This window comes from Periophthalmus magnuspinnatus, chromosome 22 (genome assembly GCF_009829125.3).
Source record: "Periophthalmus magnuspinnatus isolate fPerMag1 chromosome 22, fPerMag1.2.pri, whole genome shotgun sequence".
In the NCBI taxonomy this organism is placed as follows: Eukaryota; Metazoa; Chordata; class Actinopteri; order Gobiiformes; family Gobiidae; genus Periophthalmus; species Periophthalmus magnuspinnatus.
The window spans coordinates 24,684,228-24,706,068 of NC_047147.1; the positions used below are offsets into that span (position 1 = coordinate 24,684,228).

At 40.3% G+C, this 21,841-nt stretch overlaps 1 protein-coding gene across 1 annotated transcript in view; it reads right to left on the reverse strand.

Moving 5' to 3' along the window:
• Positions 1–21,446, reverse strand: part of arhgap5 (Rho GTPase activating protein 5) — a 40,852-nt gene extending 19,406 nt beyond the window's left edge. Inside the window, exons 1-3 of the mRNA XM_033988022.2 lie at positions 21,113–21,446; positions 7,958–11,853; positions 4,821–4,974 (exon numbers count right to left, since the gene is read on the reverse strand). Coding sequence (XP_033843913.1) covers positions 4,821–4,974; positions 7,958–11,692 — 3,889 coding nt within the window. The 5' untranslated portion in view covers positions 11,693–11,853; positions 21,113–21,446. The remainder of the gene's footprint in view (positions 1–4,820; positions 4,975–7,957; positions 11,854–21,112) is intronic.
• Between the last annotated feature and the right edge of the window lie 395 nt (positions 21,447–21,841).

Genomic DNA, 21,841 nt, shown 5'->3' on the forward strand with positions numbered 1-21,841 from the left:
CAAAAATGTGATTGTGAAATCCGATCATTTGTCCTAATATATTCATACTCCTCTTCTCCTCCCCCTCTTCTCCTCTGTGTGGCATCACTAAAACTCCACAGTCCTTAACCACTGGCCTTGTTTAAAAGAGACAAGTGTTCCTTATGTGAAGCGGTCATACCATTTAACGACCCTTCCCTGACCACACGCTGAGGTCAAGGGTCAAAGGCCACACACTGGAGAGGAACAGGAAGTGAAAGTGTGTCTGCAGTGACGTCATCCGAGACTGAAGTACACTGCTCTGACAACTCCTCTCAGATATTAACAACAAATCTACAGGAAAGAGCAGACACGTCTCGGGGTTTAGTCCCTGGTTTAGTACCTAGTTTAGTCCCTAGTTTAGTCCCCGGCTCGGTCCCTGGCTCGGTCCCCGGCTCGGTCCCCGGCTCGGTCCCCGGCTCGGTCCCCGGCTCAGTCCCCGGCTCAGTCCCCGGCTCAGTCCCCGGTTTATTGATTGTTGTCAGTTGAAAGGATTTTAAACCATCAGATTAATATGACAAGTTTAAGGAACCAATTCCAAACTAATAATGAGAAGGTTCAACATTTGTGGAGCAGACGTTTGGAGACCATTTCTTTCGAAGGACGTGAATCATCCAAAGAGTTATACAGGCCCCTGCCCTCCATCTGAAATTATGTTGTTCCCTCATCAAAAACATGCATGCAGAGGTTTTTGATGTCATCCATACATGTTTGACTAATCTAGCGACCTCTCCCAAGCCCTACTGAAACCCTCTTACAGTTAGCAGCACAATATTATCCAAAGCTCACTCCACAAGCTCCCTCATGGCCATTTTCCATAAATATAGCATTTTGAAAACAATAAAAGGAAACATGGTGATATAAATATGTTATGCGTTACAGTTAAGGGCTCTCATTAAGCTTAAGGGGACTATGGACTCCCAATGACACTGAGGACAAGTTCAACCATGGACACATTTCAAACTCCACCATTTTTTAGTGAGGATTTTTGGTTTGTTTTTGATCCAAACATGATTCTGTGTCTCGTTGTGAAAATGTGCTTGGACTGAAATGACATGTGGCGTATGAGAGAGATTTTGTGAATAATCCTCCAGCGAACATCAAAACACAGTCAGGGATTTCGCAAGATTAAAATGAAAAACTCAAATTCAGGCTCGCTGGGAAAATGGCTCAGAGACAAGAGAGACAGGAGGAGAGGGGGACATGGTTCAGAGAGAGAAGAGAGAGAAGAGAGACAGGAGTGGGGAGACGGGAGAGGGGAGAGACGGGAGAGGGGAGAGAGGGACACGGCTCCGAGAGAGGAAAGAAGGACACGGCTCCGAGAGAGGAGAGAGAGACACGGCTCAGAGAGAGGAGAGAGAGACACGGCTCAGAGAGAGGAGAGAGAGACACGGCTCAGAGAGAGGAGAGAGAGACACGGCTCAGAGAGAGGAGAGAGAGACACGGCTCAGAGAGAGGAGAGAGAGACACGGCTCAGAGAGAGGAGAGAGAGACACGGCTCAGAGAGAGGAGAGAGAGACACGGCTCAGAGAGAGGAGAGAGACACGGCTCAGAGAGAGGAGAGAGAGACACGGCTCAGAGAGAGGAGAGAGACACGGCTCAGAGAGAGGAGAGAAGGACACGGCTCAGAGAGAGGAGAGAGAGACACGGCTCAGAGAGAGGAGAGAAAGACACGGCTCAGAGAGAGGAGAGAAGGACACGGCTCAGAGAGAGGAGAGAAGGACACGGCTCAGAGAGAGGAGAGAGAGACACGGCTCAGAGAGAGGAGAGAGAGACACGGCTCAGAGAGAGGAGAGAGAGACACGGCTCAGAGAGAGGAGAGAGAGACACGGCTCAGAGAGAGGAGAGAGAGACACGGCTCAGAGAGAGGAGAGAGACACGGCTCAGAGAGAGGAAAGAATGACACGGCTCAGAGAGAGGAGAGAGAGACACGGCTCAGAGAGAGGAGAGAGACACGGCTCAGAGAGAGGAGAGAGACACGGCTCAGAGAGAGGAGAGACACACAGGGAGAATAGGAACAGGTCATTTACTGACTTTCTACTTTGAAAAGTGTAATTTGCTGCAAGGACCAATTCAGGATTAAACTAGAACTAAACCAGGAGTAAACCGTGAGTAAACCGGGACTAGTCCTGGATTTAAGATCAGGTTTAGACGTCATTTATCTTGGTTCATTATCAAAGATAAAACAAGGTCTAAACCCGGGGCTAGACCTAGGACTAAACCCAGGACTAAAACCAAGTTTAAACCAGTCTAGTTACAAAAAAAAGTTTATGAACTACATTAAATGATTTCACATATGACAATATGCAAGGAGAAAGTTACAAGACGACAAGTTTTGGGTGAGACTCAATTCTAGGAAGCAAAAATACTAAAAGATTAAAATGAGAATGTGATATTTCAAAGAGGCCATATTGAGGTCTTCCATCGGGAGACAGTTTATGTTTTTGTAGAGTGGTAAAATGAGAGGAGCAGAAGGATCAGTGGACTGTGAGTAAAAGCATTACGCAACAAGATGCTTAAAAATTCAACATATTTAATTATTCATTCACTGAAGTCTGAGAAGACAGTTAGAGGCAGGAGAAGTGAAACTATTAGATTTGGGAAGGAGCAGTGCCAGAGGAGCAGTGCCAGAGGAGCAGAGCCAGAGGAGCAGAGCCAGAGGAGCAGAGCCAGAGGAGCAGACGCAGAGGAGCAGAGCCAGAGGAGCAGAGCCAGAGGAGCAGAGCCAGAGGAGCAGACGCAGAGGAGCAGAGCCAGAGGAGCAGACAGGATCAGACAGGAGCAGACAGTTCTTGACATTCACAGCAGTTTATTCTTGTGTTCAACAGAAAGTCCTGAGCCAAATTTAACTTGATTCCCTGAAGGCAACTTTCAACATCAGAAAAATGCCAACACTCCAGCCCCAAAGAAAATAACACACATTTTTAGCATTTTTAAATCTCCACAAAGAACTTACAGGCATACTGACCTTATCCACTCGCTGTAAAAGTAACTAAACTGCACTTTCTTTGTAGAAGCACTTCCAGTTAAGTGGAAATCTCTTTCTTTTCAATGGAGATTCTGGGAAAAGTTTTGGCGCTAAAATATTATATAAAGTAGGTGGGTTTGTGTCAAATGTTCAATGTTTATGTGCAACAACAAGTCAACACTGCACTGATTCTCTGGGAAGCTTCAAAACGGCTTTGCTGTCAAGATCAGCAGCTCCATACAAAATAATACAACCCAAATGATAATGGCGGCGCCCACGGGAACTTCTGGAATAAAGTGAATATTGAACTAGTACAGGACTCTCACATTTAAAACAAGCCGCATGAAAAGGCCATATCAGGTACATGGGTCCTGTTTGAGGTCCTGTTTTGGTCCTACTTGGTGAAGTCTTAAGATCTAGTCAGTCCAGGGTCCAGTTTTGGTTCAGTCCTGCTTCAGTCCAGGTCATCAAAATAATACAAAAATAAGCAAAATACAAATACAAAATTCAAGTCCAAAACACCACTTTAGAGCACGCTTCGTTTGCTTCAGAGAATAGTGAAGATACCAGACTGTATATCTGCTAATGTCAAACTCTGGTCTTAAAAATGTTTCTGAACTGAATCCAACTGAGCTCAGTGAAACACCAGACACTAAAGTGACTAATCAGAGCAGAGACGAGTATCGACTTCACCTGGTTTGGCAACAGAACCCAGTCACCACAAGAACAGCTGCAGGACTATTTGAGCAACAAGCAATGAACCAAAACATGCACAAGGCAAAATAAAGCACTATTTCACTTTGGACAACTTCAAAATAATAATTATTCTCCAAAAAAAAAAAATAACAACAGAAATTTCAGCAAAAAGTCTAAAGAATGTAACAACAAAACCAAAACGTGAATAAAACCAGGTGCATTCATCCAGTCAACTGATTCTTAAACCAAAATATGCAAAATGGCACCTGCATCAGATCAATCCCTATTACTTTTTTGATAAACAACTGACACATCTTTTCTTTAAAAAAAAAAAAAACAAACAAACTTTTTTGCTGTTACTGGATATAAAAAGTCACTGGCACCACTAAAAGCCACACTATGTAACTTTTTAGACAAACACTGACTAAAATGATAGCATTTTTTTGCTTACTGTGAGTAGGGATGCTGCTTTTTAACTTCCAGTATTGATATCGATACTTTGGCTTTTGGTACCTGTCGATACCCAATATAAACCGATACTAGCATAGGAACTGAAAAAGGCCGTTTATTTCCATCTAATCACAGTTGAATCATATTTGTAGTAAATTAACTGTGTTTTTTATGCAGCAGGTAACTGTTGAACATTATGAGACGTTCTAAGCCAAAATTTGCCAGAACTAGTCTAATTACATCCAATTAAAGGCCCAACCAGCATATCGGCTGGACCAATATCCTGAAACCGATACCCGATCCAACTCATTTTTCTGACTCTTATTTGGCCTCCCTCCCGTTTTCTTGTAAATGTTGTTCCTTTTTTAGAATACATATCTCCGTGGAGAATGTTCTACAGTATGGTTTTAACTTTCCATTTCGGTCAGATCATGCATATGATGTACCACCTCCAGAAAGTTACATACTGTGGCTTTAATAGTAGAGCTGCAGAGTGAATCATAATCAAAAGGAATTTAGGCATTATATGGAAAAATAACTTAAATAAATAGAAAATTCTGACTTGATGTTCTGATTTTCTGCACAATCAGGAAATCGAAAACAAACCCAGAAGTAAAGCAAAACGTGTCATTTAAAATGTTTTAACAGCAGAAAAAGAAGACTTCTGTATACATGTATCATCACGTACCTGTTTTCTCGATGTAGTCCACACACTTCTCGATGAACAGGGGGATGGGGTGGTCTGGAGTCACTAGGTTTTCCAGTGGCACACCAAAATAGTTACTGTCCCAGGTCCTGCGGGTGGGCGGGTACAGGGGCTTGGCCGGCTTAGACGATTTGGGCTAAAGATAGCAGAGAGAGAAATTATGTTAAAGGTTCAAGGAGTATTATCCCCATGGAGCAATTTGGTTTGCACCAGCAGTGCAACACAACACACACAGACCACACACACAATACAAGTTACGGTAATAATAAATAAATAGGTATAGAGGGAATTTGGGCAAAATGTGTCTTGCCCAAGTACAGATGTATTGTATAAGCAACTCTGGAGGTCAAAATAATTCCACTATGTACCGTCTGCATCTAATTAGAAAGCATTTTATTGTCAGAGAATAAGGAACTGCTAGTTCTTAGTTTTATTGTGAAATGTGCTTATAAACTCATCGCGGTGAATAAATAGGATGTTCTGAATGTATAAGGTAAGTGAAGAATCACATAAGACTCCTGCAAACTGTTTAAAATGAACTAGTTCTGTTTTTCACATTTTTAAAACAGTAAAAATCAGGTAGAGGTCCTTTCATTTTTATGGAAATTGTCCCAAAAAGTACATAAAAAAGTGAGTTTTATTGAGTTCAAAGGTAGAAACCAAGGATGTCTCTTCAGTTACAGAAAAAAATTGACTGCACATAAGTAGCCAAGGAACTCTATATAGCACAATTTAGTTGTACCAAAGCACTTCACAAACTGGAAAACAAAACATAACACAGTACAAAGATAGAAAATCAACAATTTTGTAGGAATTTGCAACTACAAGACAATAGTAAAAAGTAGCACTAGTTATAAGCCAGATCACAGAGGTGAGTCTGTTCTTCTGTAACTAAAAACATTTACAAAAGACTTTTCCAGTGAATGACATCCAGCACAAAACTGTTGGAAATAATCATTCTCTTTTCCATTTTGCTTACTAAAACCCGACAGTCTAAATCAAAGTCCAAAAAAGGTTAAAAGGGAATTCATCAAAAGAATAAATGCTTAAATCCTCTGGTGTGTTGTCGCGATAGTAAAAACTAAGGAATACCAATCTGATACCATGATGAAAAACAATCTTTAGAGAACAGAATGTGATTTTCAACATTAAATAGTAGCACTTTCTTTTCTATTCCCATGTGTGTTATATGTGTGTAATCCCTCAGTGTCCAGTAGGTTCATAGTGGTCCATGGGTGTGTACTACTCTATGTGTCTTATACTTGTTCTGATCCAGCTCAAGATTGTTCTAAGATATTCAGGAAAGGTTCTGTCCTGTGAACGGGACTGTTTCAGTATTGATACTTGCTAAAATGTGTATCTAGTTTTGATTCGTATACGATTTTTGATACTTTGACAGCCCTACTAGGTAAAGATATTTTTAAATTCTATACAACAAGTGCATTTTTATATTAGCACGCGGTCTCACCTTTGTTGAACTATCAGATCGAGCCCTTTGTTAAACTCGTGTGTCTCTCCGTCAGATCAGATAAAGACGGTCTTCTGCAGAAACTTTATTTAAATGACTCTGCTTTGATTTCCCAGAGTACTTTGCTCTTCACAGCGTTGTCACGGCGACAGGGCAGTAATTGGACAGGACGTAAAGATGGCAGCATACACGATGAGTCTGTCTGCTTTGATTATCTGTGACATCATCTCAAAGCGCCACAAGAGACTGTGAAAACGGTTTCTAATGGGGCTGTGGGCGCTTCATTCATTTGCATTATCTGTGTTTGATTAAAGCACCTGTTTAAGAATGCTCTGTGTTCAATATTTAACGATTAACCATAACTTTGTGATCACTTGACTTTTATAACAGTTTAGGCCTGGTTTACATCTGATTTAGACCTGCTTTGAAACTGGTTTACATGGCTTTAGTCCCGGCTTTAGTCCCGGCTTTAGTCCCAAGACATGGTTGGGACACGGTTTACATTGCTTTAGTCCTTGTTCAGTCCTGGCTCAGGGACTAATCCAGGATTAAACCAGGTCTACTTGTTACTTATATCTTCCTCAATAACTGCATCCATGATAAATCTGTGCTTGTAATCTAATGTGGTATTTTACATTTCACCTGTACTTCATGTTCATTGTCTGATTAAAAATACCTTTAGTGTTTTGTTTGAACTATGTAACTTTGGTGAAGGCCATGACGGTAGAGGCAACAACAACGAGAACACTAATGTGGTGTTATTGACTATACAAACAAATAATTACTGTATTTTCCGGACTATAAGTCGCACTTTTTTTCATTTGTTTGTCCGGGGGTGTGACTTATACTCAGATGTGACTTATATGTGAAATTATTCAAATTGTCACACTGACAATTGTGCAAAGACACTACAGGCGTCTACCAGTATGACAGCCACACGGACGAGGAAGCACTACTTCCTGAGTTGACGGAGTTGTTCAGAAGCGACACCGAGGATGAAGAATTCAATGGATTTAGTGATTTGGAGTGAAATTCAGAGTAAACTTGTTAACTAAAGCATAAAAAACAAGCACATCTGATTAACTGTTAATATCTTACGTTAACAAACCAGGCACTGAATAGCTGAATAAATATAAATGTGTTAGATAGGCTGATATTCAGCCTGTTGTTCTCTATTTTATTGTTATTATTATAACTTGCCTTTAAAGATAAAATGTCTGTTCTTGGTCTCAGATTTTGTAAAATAAATTTCTCTCAAAAATGTGACTGATAGTCCAGTGCGACTTATATGTTTTTTTCTTCATTATTATGGATTTTTTTGCTGGTGCGACTCTGGAGTGAGAGTGTTGATCGTCAGAGGGGCTGATGGCAGCCGACCACCACCGAGTGGGTAAATAAATAATGACTACAGTGTAGCGCTTTGAGAGGCTTTGACAAGCCTGTAAAACACATTTCAAGTGTAAGACATTATTAATATTATCAAAAGGCACGAAATTCAGCTCCATATAAGACTAATGCTTTATTATTATAATTAGCAAGCAGCTGACTTATTTTGACCTGAAGAAGAGTTGCTTATACAATATATTTGTACTGGATAAAGACAATTTTTAAATACATGGAGAAAAAAATTTAAATTAAACTCTGCTCTCACCTTTTTGGGCTCCTTGGGCGTCTTGGCAGTCTTCTTCTTCTTCATCTTTTTGTCATCTTGCTCGGGGTCAGAGGTTATGGCAGGGTTATCGATTCCCTGTTTCCACGGATCGGCCGGAGAGAGAAGTGGATCCTCTTCACTTCCTCTGTGTGCTCTCCCTTTTTTCTTTTTCTGCGTTGCGGGTCCGCTCTCCTCCCCATCACTGTCCGATTGAAACCGCCTCTGATACGCCTTTGTTTTACTGAACAATATTTTGGATCTGTGCTTGTATTTTGAAGGTCTTCGTCCGGTTGTATTAGCTTTCCGCTCATATCCGTTCTCCTCTTCCAATCCGCCATGATGTAGTCCTCCGAAAGTGTTTCGAATTTTAATCAAGCGGCTGTGCGAGTCTTCTGGAACTGCATAGATATCGTCGTTGATATACCCTCGGGATCTGAGCGTATCAACCGGATCGGCATAGTTTTCCGAAGTTTCGACGTCTTCAGCGTGTACCAGTGGAGGTCTAGGCATTCTGCGGTTGCTTCTCATTCCCGCTTCAATCGTTTTGAGCAAATTCGGATCAAGTTTTCGAACATTTGGTTTTGTCAGAACTGGTTTAGGCCTTACTGGAGGAGGCACTTTATGGTTGCGTTCGTGTTCCCCAACTGGGGTGCTATGGACAGGATATTCGTTACCTTCCAAGTCTATCCGATATTTGGCTCTTTCGCTTGGAGTTGGTAAAAGTTGAACATCATCTCCAATTGGACTGTAAGGAGGCGGTGCTTCGTTGTCATCGTCTGAGTCGGGATAGTAGGTGTTGTAAGCGGGGGAGTGGCTATGAGGCGAAGTTGGAAAAATGTCTTCGCTCGCTCCGGTTGTGCATTCTCTGGATGAATTATCGAACAAGAAAGAACTTTCAATGCCTTGCTTTTTCTGATAGACTTCATTGAAAAATGGCGTGAAGACTTCAGTTTGTCTGTGATACTGCGACAAAGAGTACAACGCAGTGAATTTGGCTGCGATCTCTGTGGCGATATGCTCACCTTCCGTCATTAGTTCTTTAATCGCGTCATTTTCAAAAAAGTCTGCTTGGCTGTCAGTTATCGCAACCATTTGAACGGGAATTACATCTTGGACTTCGGCTAAAAACGCTCGCAAAGTCGCCATGGAAGCTTTGCGTTTTGCTGAGTACACCAAAATGTATCCGTGGACAAGTTCATCTTTCCGTACACCAATCGCAGAGTGGTAGGACAAAACCGTAACTTGAATTCTTCTCCTAGTTTCACCGAGAATTTTATCAAGAATGAGCGAGTTGCTATGACCGGCTGGACCAGCGCTACAGCAATGCGAATCCAAAAACGGGGACAAAATCAGGTCCACGCTAAAAGGATCCCAACACATTGCGCACATCACAATTCGTAGATCCATTTCAGACATGTCTTTTATTGAAGGAAGTGGGGCCAGAAAGTCAAAATTGTGTTTCATATTATCTAGAACCGCTCTCAGTCCTTGTTTGATTTGGAATTCTGTAAATTTTCTCGGGAATGCCCCAGAAGGAACAACAAGGTCAACAAATGTGCATTGGAGTTTGTTAGCTAGTTGCTGTCCTTGGTGACGCAAAATTGGGATGTTTTTGCATACGTTGTCCCTTTGATTGGCAAGAATAAGAATGAATGGTAAAGGTTGGGCAAAACGATCTCTTCGACTTCCAGCAATTTCTGCTCTGATTCTTCCGATACAATCCCCAATGGAATTCAAGCTTTCAATGGAGCTAAAAACGCAAAAACATCCATGAGGTTTGAAGGTGGAGACCCAGGTGTGGCTAAAAAGCAAAGTCGAATTCACGTCAACAGGAAGTAGCTCTAGTTCGTAAATTTTCCCATCCAAAGTGTATTCATCATCTGTGGATTGTGCACGGATTTCGTTCGCTAATTCCTGTGCAAGGCCTTCCTTTCCCAAGAGACACAAGTTGAGTTTATCCACATTGGGATTGTTGTAGTACAAATTTGAACGACCATGATCCAGCTGGACCAATCTGTTAGCTAAAACCTGCTCTACTTTGAGATCAACACAATTTTGACCACTTAGGCACGTCTCTTTTGTCGGATGATAGACAAATCCAATATGTTTTAGCAGAAGCGATTCTCTATCTGGGGCTAGTTTTTGCAGTGCCCTGTATCTCGGCTCCTCATTCAAAACGCTATGAATTTCTGTCATTTTATCGCAACTGGGAGTAGCATTAAGATCTAAATCGTAAAACAGTTCAGCGTGTTCAAAAAGCATTTCCTGAAACTCTTCTTTGGCTCGTTCAACTATTTCTTGCTGATGTCTTGCATAAACGTCTCGTCTATCCATTTCGGTTATGTACTTGTAAGCTTCGTCTTCCATTACGAAGCACATAACTTCCTCCCAAGATTGGCCAGGACTGATGAAATGGACTCGTTCTAGCGTCTTCTTGAATCTTTCTTTCATTTCGCCTCTTCGTTTTTCCGATAACAAATGCTGGACATGATTGTGGTATATTCTTTCTGCTTCAGGAGTCTCCAATAGATCAAACGGTATTCTTCGGTCGCTGTTGTCAATATGATCCGATTCATCCCAAGGAGTTTGATCCAAGATTATAAACCAAAATTGAAAATCATGTCTGTTTCGGATTACACTTTGCGCTTCGTGCCATGTCAAATGCTCGACTTCGTCCAAATTATTCAACATGTTATTTAAAGTTTTGGGAAGCGTTGTTAAGTATTCCTCCCTTCTTTTCCGGATGTGCTCCTGTTTAAGTTGTGCAATGTGCTTCGTGAATGTATTCCGTGCTTTTCGAGACCCTTCCAACGTTATAAATTCCTCGTAATCTGGTTGCCCTCGGAGATTATTCGTCACCGCTTTCCACGTTGTATGGTAATCCCGTACAGTTTGGACCATCAGTTTTTCAAATCGATCCGTTACCGAGGCAACCAGTTGCCGTTGGATTTTGTACGCTTCCAGATAGGGTACAGTTTTCGGTTTTCCTCTCGTTTTGTCTAACTGCTGTAGCAGCGAATTGAAACATAGCTCAACATTTACATTTGTTTTTGATGACGTCTCAATGAGAAGAAGGTTTTTCTTGCTCGCTACGAACACTTGCAAATCCCTCAAATGCTGGTCTACACATTCATCGCATTTCGTAGCAGCGACCACGATTGGTTTCTTTGTTTTGGCAATTTGCGAGTAGAGGCTGTTTACGAATTTCATCTGATCGTCAAACTTGCGGTTACAACCTTTGCTAACATCTATGCACAAAATGAATCCATCAATGTTGAGTTTTCCATCCGGCATTTGCTTTTGGTCAAAGTCCTGCTCCAGACCTAGCTGATCTGTGCAAATGTACATAAGTTTTTCCGCAGATTGCAACTTCGTAGAGGCCGCTCTTTTCGTATACGGCTGTAAGTTTGTGCTCCTATGTGGTAGGAACGTTTGATCATCAATAAATTCCGTTTGCTCAATGATTTGAATCCTACAGTCCAATCCATCGTCTCCTCTATGGCAAACATCGCCCCAGTACAGGAAGTGATCATTGTTAACCACTCTGCCGCCAAAGTCTATCGTACTGAGGACTGAGGTGTGTTCAGAGTAGTAGTTGTCCGCGTTGGGGCGAACATAACGGTTACACAAACACGATTTCCCGACTCCGCAGTTTCCCTTCTCCTTCTCTGTCCCTGATAATCCGACCACACTGACTGCAAACGTCGGTGGTCGGGCATCCTTGTTTTTGGCCATTATATCTCCGCACTCATCGCACCAGGAGCTGAGTGGTTAGCGTCATTAGCGGGTCATGCTAAGGTTGTTTTGGTACTGAACTCTTATCGGAGATGTTGCTTCTATCCAGAGACGATGGAGCTGGGATAGAGCAGCTCTCAGGTCCTCTCTGTATCACCTCCCTGAAACACACAAGAAAAGGAGGGTTAGAGATGTGTGCTAACAAGGAAGGCGCCGTTCAGAACATTCACAGCAAATCTTATTTTCAAGGTAGTCCAGGCAAATTAAAGGTGCACTATGTGACTTTCCTGATAGTAGTATATGACCTGCTTGTCATCATGGGAAAAAAAACTAAAAATTTTTTTCAAAGTGTTTTTGTAGCTGGGTAATAGATGCAAAATGGATACATTTAATGCCACACTGTGAAACACTCCAGGTAGAGCAATAACATCACCATGGCAGGAGCCCCACCAGAAAAGTCACATAGTGCATAATTAAAAATATAAATGATCTTATTCTAAACCTTTTATATATAGTTAAAAGAACATATACAAATATTTGTCTAGATGCAATATCTAATGCATATATTAAGAATACACCATATTTTACATAATCTGTAATGTTATTTTTCCACATTTACGCTGTAGAATAGAAATGTTTTAAAAGTAGTAACCCCACAAACACTGGTTAAACAGAAACTAAAACCATAACAGCATGTCTTCAAAACCACTTTGTTTATCGTGATCTTAAAATGATCGTTTCCACCTAAAAAAAAAACATGTAAAAAAACATGTCTAAATGTTTGCCTTCAGCCTGAGTGCTCCCGACTACACTTCTCCCATTCACAAATACTGTACATGAGTCAACGCTTTGTTTTCACTCTGCATCTACAACAGCCTTTATGTGGCTCCATTAGAATTCATTTGTTTAAACAGCAGCTACAGAAAGCCTGAATAAAAAGCTCTTTGTGCAGAAAACACGTCCTTTTAAAATATTAAACTTCTGCATAATGAATCAGAGCCTTGGAGGAAAAAACATTTGAATAAAGACACAAACAGATACATTTGAATCTCTAATACAACATCGTGTAGTCTGTGTGAAGTCTGTTTCAGCCAGGACCAAGGCGAAAGAAGAACGGGATTGTGAAGAGGTCAAAACCAGATCAAAAACCAAGGCCAAACCAGGACTAACTCAAGTCCAGAAAAGAGTATGAAATAGGGATTAATAACATCACAGAAATAATCAACTTTACAAGCTCAAACTGGCAAATTTGAGACAACAAAAATTACACCAGCCATTTCAGGTGTACCATGATACATAGATTGTCCTGTACTTGAAATATTATGCACATGTTAAATATAGATTCAATTTAATTTTAGTTCATTCATTTTTGTCTTTGGGTTAGTCCTTGTTTAGAACTAGTACAGTAAACTAGAACTAGAATTGCCATGTTATAGACTTGTTTTAGGTGGTCACGTAGTCGAAAGGCCAACTGTTTTCTTTGGTGGTACTTAGACCAAAGACAATAACAAATTCTGAAACACGATATATTGCCACAGAGAAATATAACGATACAAGATAATACTGAATCTACTTTATGCCACTGACAAAATTACCATAAAGCAGAAAATTCTCAGTAAACCATAATGTAAATAAACTAATAGGAGAATGAAGCAATAATGAGCCATATGAGAAATCTGAGCTCAAAAATATATTGATCTACTGTATACTGAACGATAAGTCGACATAGTGATCACGGTGACAGGTCTAGTGGTGCTGAAAAAAGCCTGAAACCCATTGGTCTACATGACAAAATCTGACTGAAAAGTATCCAAGATTAAGGTATTGAACTGTTTTTAAAAATGTCAACACAAACAATTTCATTTTAGATTGAAACTGGAAAAAAATCCAGCAAAAAAATACTAAGAAAGAAGAAGTGCAGTTGTCAAATGGACTCAAAACATGTCATGACAGATATCCCTGCACCACAGTTTGAGACTCCGTGCTGTCTGTTATTTCATCTTTTTAAACAGGAGACTTATGTAAGGCCTCCATCACTCCTCTTGACGCTCTCCCTCTGCACCTCCAGGCTATAAAAAAAACGTGCTCTCCCTCCGATCTGAGATAAAAATGTGCATGTCGTCAGACTCTTTGACAACCACTGACCTAGAAATGATCTGATTCAGAGAAAGAGGAGAGAGGGAGAGAGAAGACGTGTTATCAATATTGTCATCTGAACAGGCGTGAAATCCTGATTATTCATGTGTCAGTGTGGCATTTGGTTTGTGATAAAAAAGAGACAGTGATGGAGCTGGTATTTTAGGCAGCCAAGACTCTGAATGGGCCAAAAGTTTCGTCATTTGAGCAGGAAAAATAGTTTAAATACTTGCATAATTTAGGTAAATGAAAACCACACACTAAAACTAGTGTCAAAATTAGATACTAGATTTAACCAGGTACCAATACAAAAAAAAATCCCATTCACAGGACAGAAATGAACCTTTCCTGAATATCTTTAGAATGATGTCTCTCTGTATCTTTCACAAGTATAAGACAAATAGACTAGTTTACACCGTGGACCACTATGAACCGACTGCACACTGAGGGAGTACACACAAATGGGAATAGAAAAGAAAGTACTACCATTTAATAATGTCGAAATAAAGAGTGTTTTTATTATCATCATGTTACCAGAATCGGTACTGATGACGGGAGGGCATCTGACACACAGGGATATGATGTAAAAGCAGTAAACACACCCAGATCAACAGCAGCAGGTTGGTTGAGTTTGAGCCACTCCTAAATCACAAGTTCAGACAAATCTAAAACGCAAAACAATAAAGTCATCATGAACTCCAGGAAAAAACAAGACCAGGACTGAACCAGGACTAAACCAGGACTGAACCAGGACTGAACCAGGACTGAACCAGGACTGAACCAGGACTGAACCAGGACTGAACCAGGACTGAACCAGGACTGAACCAGGACTAGACCAGGACTAGACCAGGACTAGACCAGGACTAGACCAGGACTAGACCAGGACTAGACCAGGACTAGACCAGGACTAGACCAGGACTAGACCAGGACTAGACCAGGACTAGACCAGGACTAGACCAGGACTAGACCAGGACTGAACCAGGACTGAACCAGGACTGAACCAGGACTGAACCAGGACTGAACCAGGACTGAACCAGGGCTGAACCAGGGCTGAACCAGGGCTGAACCAGGACTAGACCAGGACTAGACCAGGACTAGACCAGGACTAGACCAGGACTAGACCAGGACTAGACCAGGACTGAACCAGGACTAGACCAGGACTAGACCAGGACTAGACCAGGACTAGACCAGGACTGAACCAGGACTGAACCAGGACTGAACCAGGACTGAACCAGGACTGAACCAGGACTGAACCAGGACTGAACCAGGACTAAACCAGGACTAAACCAGGACTAAACCAGGACTAAACCAGGACTGAACCAGGACTGAACCAGGACTGAACCAGGACTGAACCAGGATTTAACCAGGATTTAGCAAGGACTAAAGCATGACTAAACCAAGACTAAAATAGGCTGAGCTAAGCCAGTAATTTGTAGTTACTACAGTAATAACTTTTATTGTTTACTAAATGTCTAAACCAAAACTCGTAGTTATCCCAGATCAGAGAGAGTCCTGATTCAGCCTGTAATCACCATAAACATCTGCTTTGTGTTTCTGATCACATTTTACTTTAACAGCCTCCAGACCGAAGGAAACGGCTCTTCCGGAGTTTGAAATGAAACATTATTAAATATAAAATATGTCCATTTCAATAAGGTAAAAATGTGACCAAAATATGAATCTAGCAAAACTATTTATTTGAAGTAATCCATGAATCAGTCCATTTTAGTAATTCACTTGCTACTCACTAAATACGTTAAAGGCACACTACGTAACTTTTCTGGTGAAGGGTTGGCCATCTGCTTGTCTCTATGGAGATATTTTTATTCTGAGTATTGTACAGTAAGGCAAAGGGTTCGGCAATATGGGAAAAAATGTATCACAATTTAGGGTTTTTTTGCTCATATTGATTCAATTTTATTTAGTCTAGAAACAAATCCTGCGATAAACGATAACACTGAAAGTACCAATAATTAAGATTTAAATAATAAAATTAAATAGATAATACCAGTAAATCATTTTTAAATGGACTGTTTCATTAAAAGACATGAGCTGCAACAAATGCGTAGCAGAATGTACCAATAATTAGCCATAAAAAAGACTTAAAATATTAAGGCCCAAAATATGAACGATAAGTCGATACTGTATTTATGGTGACAGGCCTATGTAATTTAATAAAAGCAAGATAGATTAGTTTAATGCCATACTGTGGACTTTCCAAGCAATGCAACATCTCCATGGAGAAAAGCAGGTGGACGACCCCAAACCGGAAAAGTTACAGATTTACTGAAAAATGTCATTGTAATTTAATTGTAAATTTGGAGATTGTTACTAAAAAAAAATATATTTATTCCAAGGCAAAACAATAAATATTTCATGTGATAATCTCTAAACGGAAAGGTTAAAAATAGTCATTTTGTTCTATATTACTGCCCACCCTGTTTCCAGCTCCTTGCGTTTGACTTCTTTTTATGTTTGAGTCATGCACAGAACCGTCCCTCAGGTCTGAACCGTTAGTCGTCTGTCCACACTCTGTCTACACGCTTTACTTTCACATTTATTCTGGGTTTCCTCATGTGACAAACTGTAGCAGAGATAGAACCAGATTCAACAGCTGATCTGAGCAAAACCACAAGGAAAGTGAACAGGAGGGAGACGCGCCCTGCAGCAAGAATGTCTGTGGTCCAATACCCGAACGTAGGCCTTAAAACACACAGCAGATTTAAGTGTTACGATTAAAATGAGAAAAAAACATCACAATTATTCACGATTATTGAGCTAAACAACAATGAAATCCTCCACTCTCTTTCATTCACATTGTCCAATAGATCACATTCCTCTGTCTGTGAGCAGCTTTATCAAATCACACTTTATGAATGAGAGAATTAATGTGACAAAAAAAAACTATAGGCAGATCCCAGATATAAACCAATGCTAATGCAGAGACTGAAAGCAGCATTTATTTCCTTTTAACAAAAATTAACTATGTTGTGTAAATAGTCTTACTGCATCAGGTCATATGTCCAACCAGGATATCGACTGAGCCCATATTTGGAAGCCAATATCCAATCCAGGAATTTTTTCGGTATTGGATCAGCACATCACAAATTGTCAACTAAATGCTCATTGCTATGGATTAACCGAATCATCTTAACTCCTAATACAGTAATCCCCCAGCTAGGTACTCCTCAGATCTGGTCAGATGCTAGATCATGGTTCTCCTGGGATCCAGAATACACACTTCTCCAATACAAAGATAAAGTTCAGATGGGCGTGATTGACAGGTGGATTAGCCAATAGAGGACACGCGTGGTACGTCTGTAGGAAAACAAATATGGCTGCTTATGAGGAAAAAAGAAAGTGAAAAAATGAGTGAAGCACCAAACTGTTAATCTGAGGTGAGAGAAATTTGGTTTTGTTTGTAAATGATGAGTGATCAACGAGCTCCTTAGTTTCACATGTGTCACTAAAATGAACAAATCTGACAATTATGTTTGGTTCTGGCTCAAGACACAACACGAGGAGTGGAGACTAGACTGATGTGCCTCTGTATAAAAAATACAGACATATATCAGTCTGCGTTCATCAGGTAAAGATAATGGTAAGAAGTAGGGCTGTGCGGTTTATCTGTAAATATGATCCAACAAGAAGAAGTTTTATCTTCATGTAGACTAAATAAAAAATAAATAAATAAAAAAAAAGATTCAGTCACATTAGTCACCAAATCATTCTTTCATCGTCTTTCTTATTCACTTCCTCAGTTTTGTGTCTCTCCACTGAAAAATGAGGAAATGAAAGTAAAAACTGTATTAACAAGTTTCATCTAAAAACAGCGACTCCAGAGTTTCAGCCCGCAGCAGTCTCCTGGTGTGAACAGGCAGGGCAGGACAAAGCTCCACATCTGAAACCAAAAGGACTCATTTAAACATGTGATAAACAAAAAAAGCGGACATATTGTGCTTGGGTGTGCTCTGTAATTATAATCCATCACACCCACAGATCATTATGTTGTAATTTGGACTTTTTAAATCACAATATTCATCTAAAATTACTTAATACAAGAAACAGGACTGCTGACTTCCAGGTTGGAAAAACTGCGGTGCTCAATGGGGGCTGACATCGGCATAAACGTCATCACAACAAAGCGCCACATGCTGTTGGCCCCTCCTATGGATAGCTGCACAACGCTACACAACACTGCCGAATCCTACGTGTATCACCAATAAAAAATAAAAACAGAAGAAAGTGCGTACAGAGCAGTGGGCGTGTACCTGCGGCGGTGAAAAAAGGATCTCCTGTATTCAATGACGACTTGAATACGGGAGAATAAAAATTACTCAAACATGCATGAATCACTCTAAATACAACTTCAAGAGGGTAAATGAGAAGGAAACAATCGTAACATGTTTAAAAGCTCTGAAAAGTGCATTTTGAAGAGTAGGTCCACTTTAACACACAGATGAAACAGCACAGGAGTCTGATTACGGTGTTTGACTGTAATAAAGGGATCTATTTGACAGGACTGTACACTTGGATTACAGTGTCTGCAGTACAGTGCCTGTGTCCATTGAGGAATATTTACACAGAGTTTTATAGACAAACTGCAGCTGAGTCCACAAGGCAACAGCTTTTCTATCCTCATAAAACCTTTTCAGAAAGTTATTCATTCAGTTCATTTCTTATCTGTAACTTATTTCTCCCTGTGTCGATGGGGGTTTCCTCTGGTTTCACCCATCAAACCAAAACATACACAATTGGTCAAATCCTCCAGCTGAGGTAGTCCTGACCAAGACTAGACCAAGATCTGGAGATGGGTTCCACTGCTCCTCACAGGTTTAACCCAGAGACACAGAAGGATGGGTCAAATGCAGAAGACAAATGATTTCACAATAACTTTTTTTTAATTATTAATTTATTTAACTGATACCAGAAATTGCAAGACACTGAAAATGACTGGAAATCTAGAGGTCATTTCCAGCTAAATTCATATTACTTTATAAACACATAGAGTGACTGATCATTCATGTTAAGAGCAGGGGAGGGCATCTGGGTAAATGTTATTCAGACTGCAGCAGTGATCAAACCAATGACCTCCACATGATAGGAGACTATAGCCCAGCAGGAGATTAGAAAAATGTGAAATATTCAATACAACTTTGACGCTTGCACCATTTCTACCGTTTAAAACATTAAAATCAAATCCAAATGATCAAACAAGGCTAAACTACAACTAGAATCTGGATGAAAACTGGACTCCTTCCAAGTGCACTTACTTAGTCATTTATAATCTGATTAGGAGCTGTAAAATTTGAGAGAAAACTGAAATCTGAACTTTAGACCTCTACAAACACGTTCTGATGGGATTCTTGTATTAGTTTAAACTACAGGGTTAGGAGCTTTTACACAGAATAAGACTTTAAGGAGACAAGACACGAGACATTTAGTTCTCAAATAGAACAATATCAAGAACTGCGCAATTGACTGGCTTTTTTAAGAGCATTACAACCATTTTAACTGCCATTTATGGATAATTCAGACCTAAAATAACTAAATAATTAAACTAGTATACACCCATGGACCACTATGAACCTACTGGACACTGAGGGATTACACAGATATCAGGAATAGAAAAGAAAACTAGAACTACTGCGAGCTAAAGTGCAGTTAAAACCAGGGCTGAAACGAGAGAGGTCTATGGACAGAATCGGGTCACTGGGTTAGGAACTTTCAGGGGAATTTCTGAACTAAACTGAAGATTGAATCAAGGACTAAAGCTGAAACTAATTAGACAGGTATGGTATGTTTGAGAATGACATTTGAACAATACGTTACCATGAGAACTAACAACAATAGGGAGTTAAGTCTTGACAAGATACGGAAATTGTAGTTGGATGCAGACCCTAAATGAGGGTATTGTTTATATTAAGTAACAAAAACCTGCTAAAACTACAAAAAAAAAAAAAAACTTACAGTAATAAAGATGCCTTGAGTCTTTGTGATTTATTTAACAGTTGCAAAAAATATGGCCTGATTATTCTCAAAAGCCTCAAATACATTTATAAACATCTGTATCTATTTTAATATAGTAAAAATAATAATTAAAGCAGCAGATTTATAGAAAAGAAAGTGCATTACTCAGGTACCAGGTATTTGTTCAGTGCTGGTTTACAAAATACAAGGAAGACACCCAACCCATGTGATGACATCGTGAAAATGATGTAATACTTTATCAGAGCTCTGAATTAAAGTAAATCATAAATAGTTAATGACACATTGTGTAACTTTTCCGATGGAGGGTTCCCGGAATGTTCTACAGTATGATATTCAATTTGTCCATCTTCCATTTATTTATCGATGCTGGTCAAAATACCCTTGAAAAACATTTTCACTGCAAGCAGGCTCTCCTCTCCACAGATTTGGCCCAGGGGGTCCAGCTTGCTTATATCCATGGAGACAGATACGTTTAATGCCATACTGTGGTACATTCCAAGCTAAGAAGATACTGCACCAAATCTGTTCCATAGATCACCTTTAAAAATAAAATAATTAGACAGATTAGATACAAATGGGACCACAGGGGAGGCAGAAACTGTGGGATAAACAATGGATCTGAAGTTTTAAAGTGAATAGTGAATAAATCTGAGTGATCCAGAACAAAACAGGGTTAATTTGAACTAAACCTCATTACCAAACTTTGAAAAGGACCCACCCACTGATTCACCAGGGTTAAAGTACAACACAACCTATAGATTTGGATATTTAGAGACTGTAAAGTGTATTTATTACTGCAGGAAACATTGGATAAACGAGTTAAACCGCTGAGTAATGTCACCAGGGAGTGAGTAGTTGAGTTCAATGGGGGAGTTGCCTGTAGTTTTAGTTCATTTTACACCTCCACTCTTTAACGCTTATTAAACGCTCTGAAACAGCCAAATCCGCCCGCTACAAGATTAGATCCAAGCCGTATTAGCTTCATCTCTCCCCGGGGAACGAAACTCAATCCGTCCGGGGCCTGTGGTGACTCCCTCCGTGAGAAAAATCCCAGCTCTCCGCGGCTCTACCTTTTTCCCATTCCGATTAGCAGCTAGTGTTAGCCGCTAGCATAGCATTCCCATAGCATTCCGAGCTAAAACACGAGATTAGGGCGGAAAAAGCACGGGATACTTGCTTTAATTTGCGTTATTTTGAGTGGGAATATTGGACTTTAGGCTGAGAGATAAAGACAAGACTGTTAAATAGATGTACAATGCCACTGTTCCAGTTCAAACGCATTCCCCAACCCACCTTTTAACATGGTCGCTCCCACAGTCACAATCCACGGAGCGAAGAAGCAGAGCGCATTCCCGTCTCCAAAAAAAAAAAACCGCACAAAACACACGCTTACATCCACAAGATCGGGGTCTGGGGCGTCTTTCCGTGAGATCCCGGCTGGAGGTGGAGGGTAGAGGCGGGTCTGTGGGTAGTTGTCCCGGGTTTAGGGTGTATTCTGCGGGTTTGGAGTGATCGGACTGGGCTGGTATGCGCTGTAAGCCGAAACCTGCCGTGTGCGTCGGAGAGGGGAGAGAAGAGGAGAGGAGAGGAGAGGAGAGAGGGGGACGACCGCCCTCCCTTCGCACACAACCAGCCCAAATGGCGACACTCCGCTCTAATTTGCCCCCCTCCGTTAACAGTTTATTTCTACACTCTTTCTCTGGATAATATATGTATTAAATATGTAAAAAGCAGAGGTATTACGTCTTTATTCTATGTAAACACACATATAATACTCAACATGACGCAATATGCTGTTTTACTCTGTCTTTTTAGTTCAAAATAATGTCTCTAATTTCAGTAGTAATTAACTTAATTTTTGCAGAAAAACAGATCTTGTTTTGTAGAATTTATTTTTTAAGAACTATTGTCCTTAAACGTCTCATAAACTTGACCATTTCAGGATAAGTTTTATTATTTATTATTTTTATTATAATATACAAGTATAAATAATGACAGTAAATATAAGATGATCAAATAAAG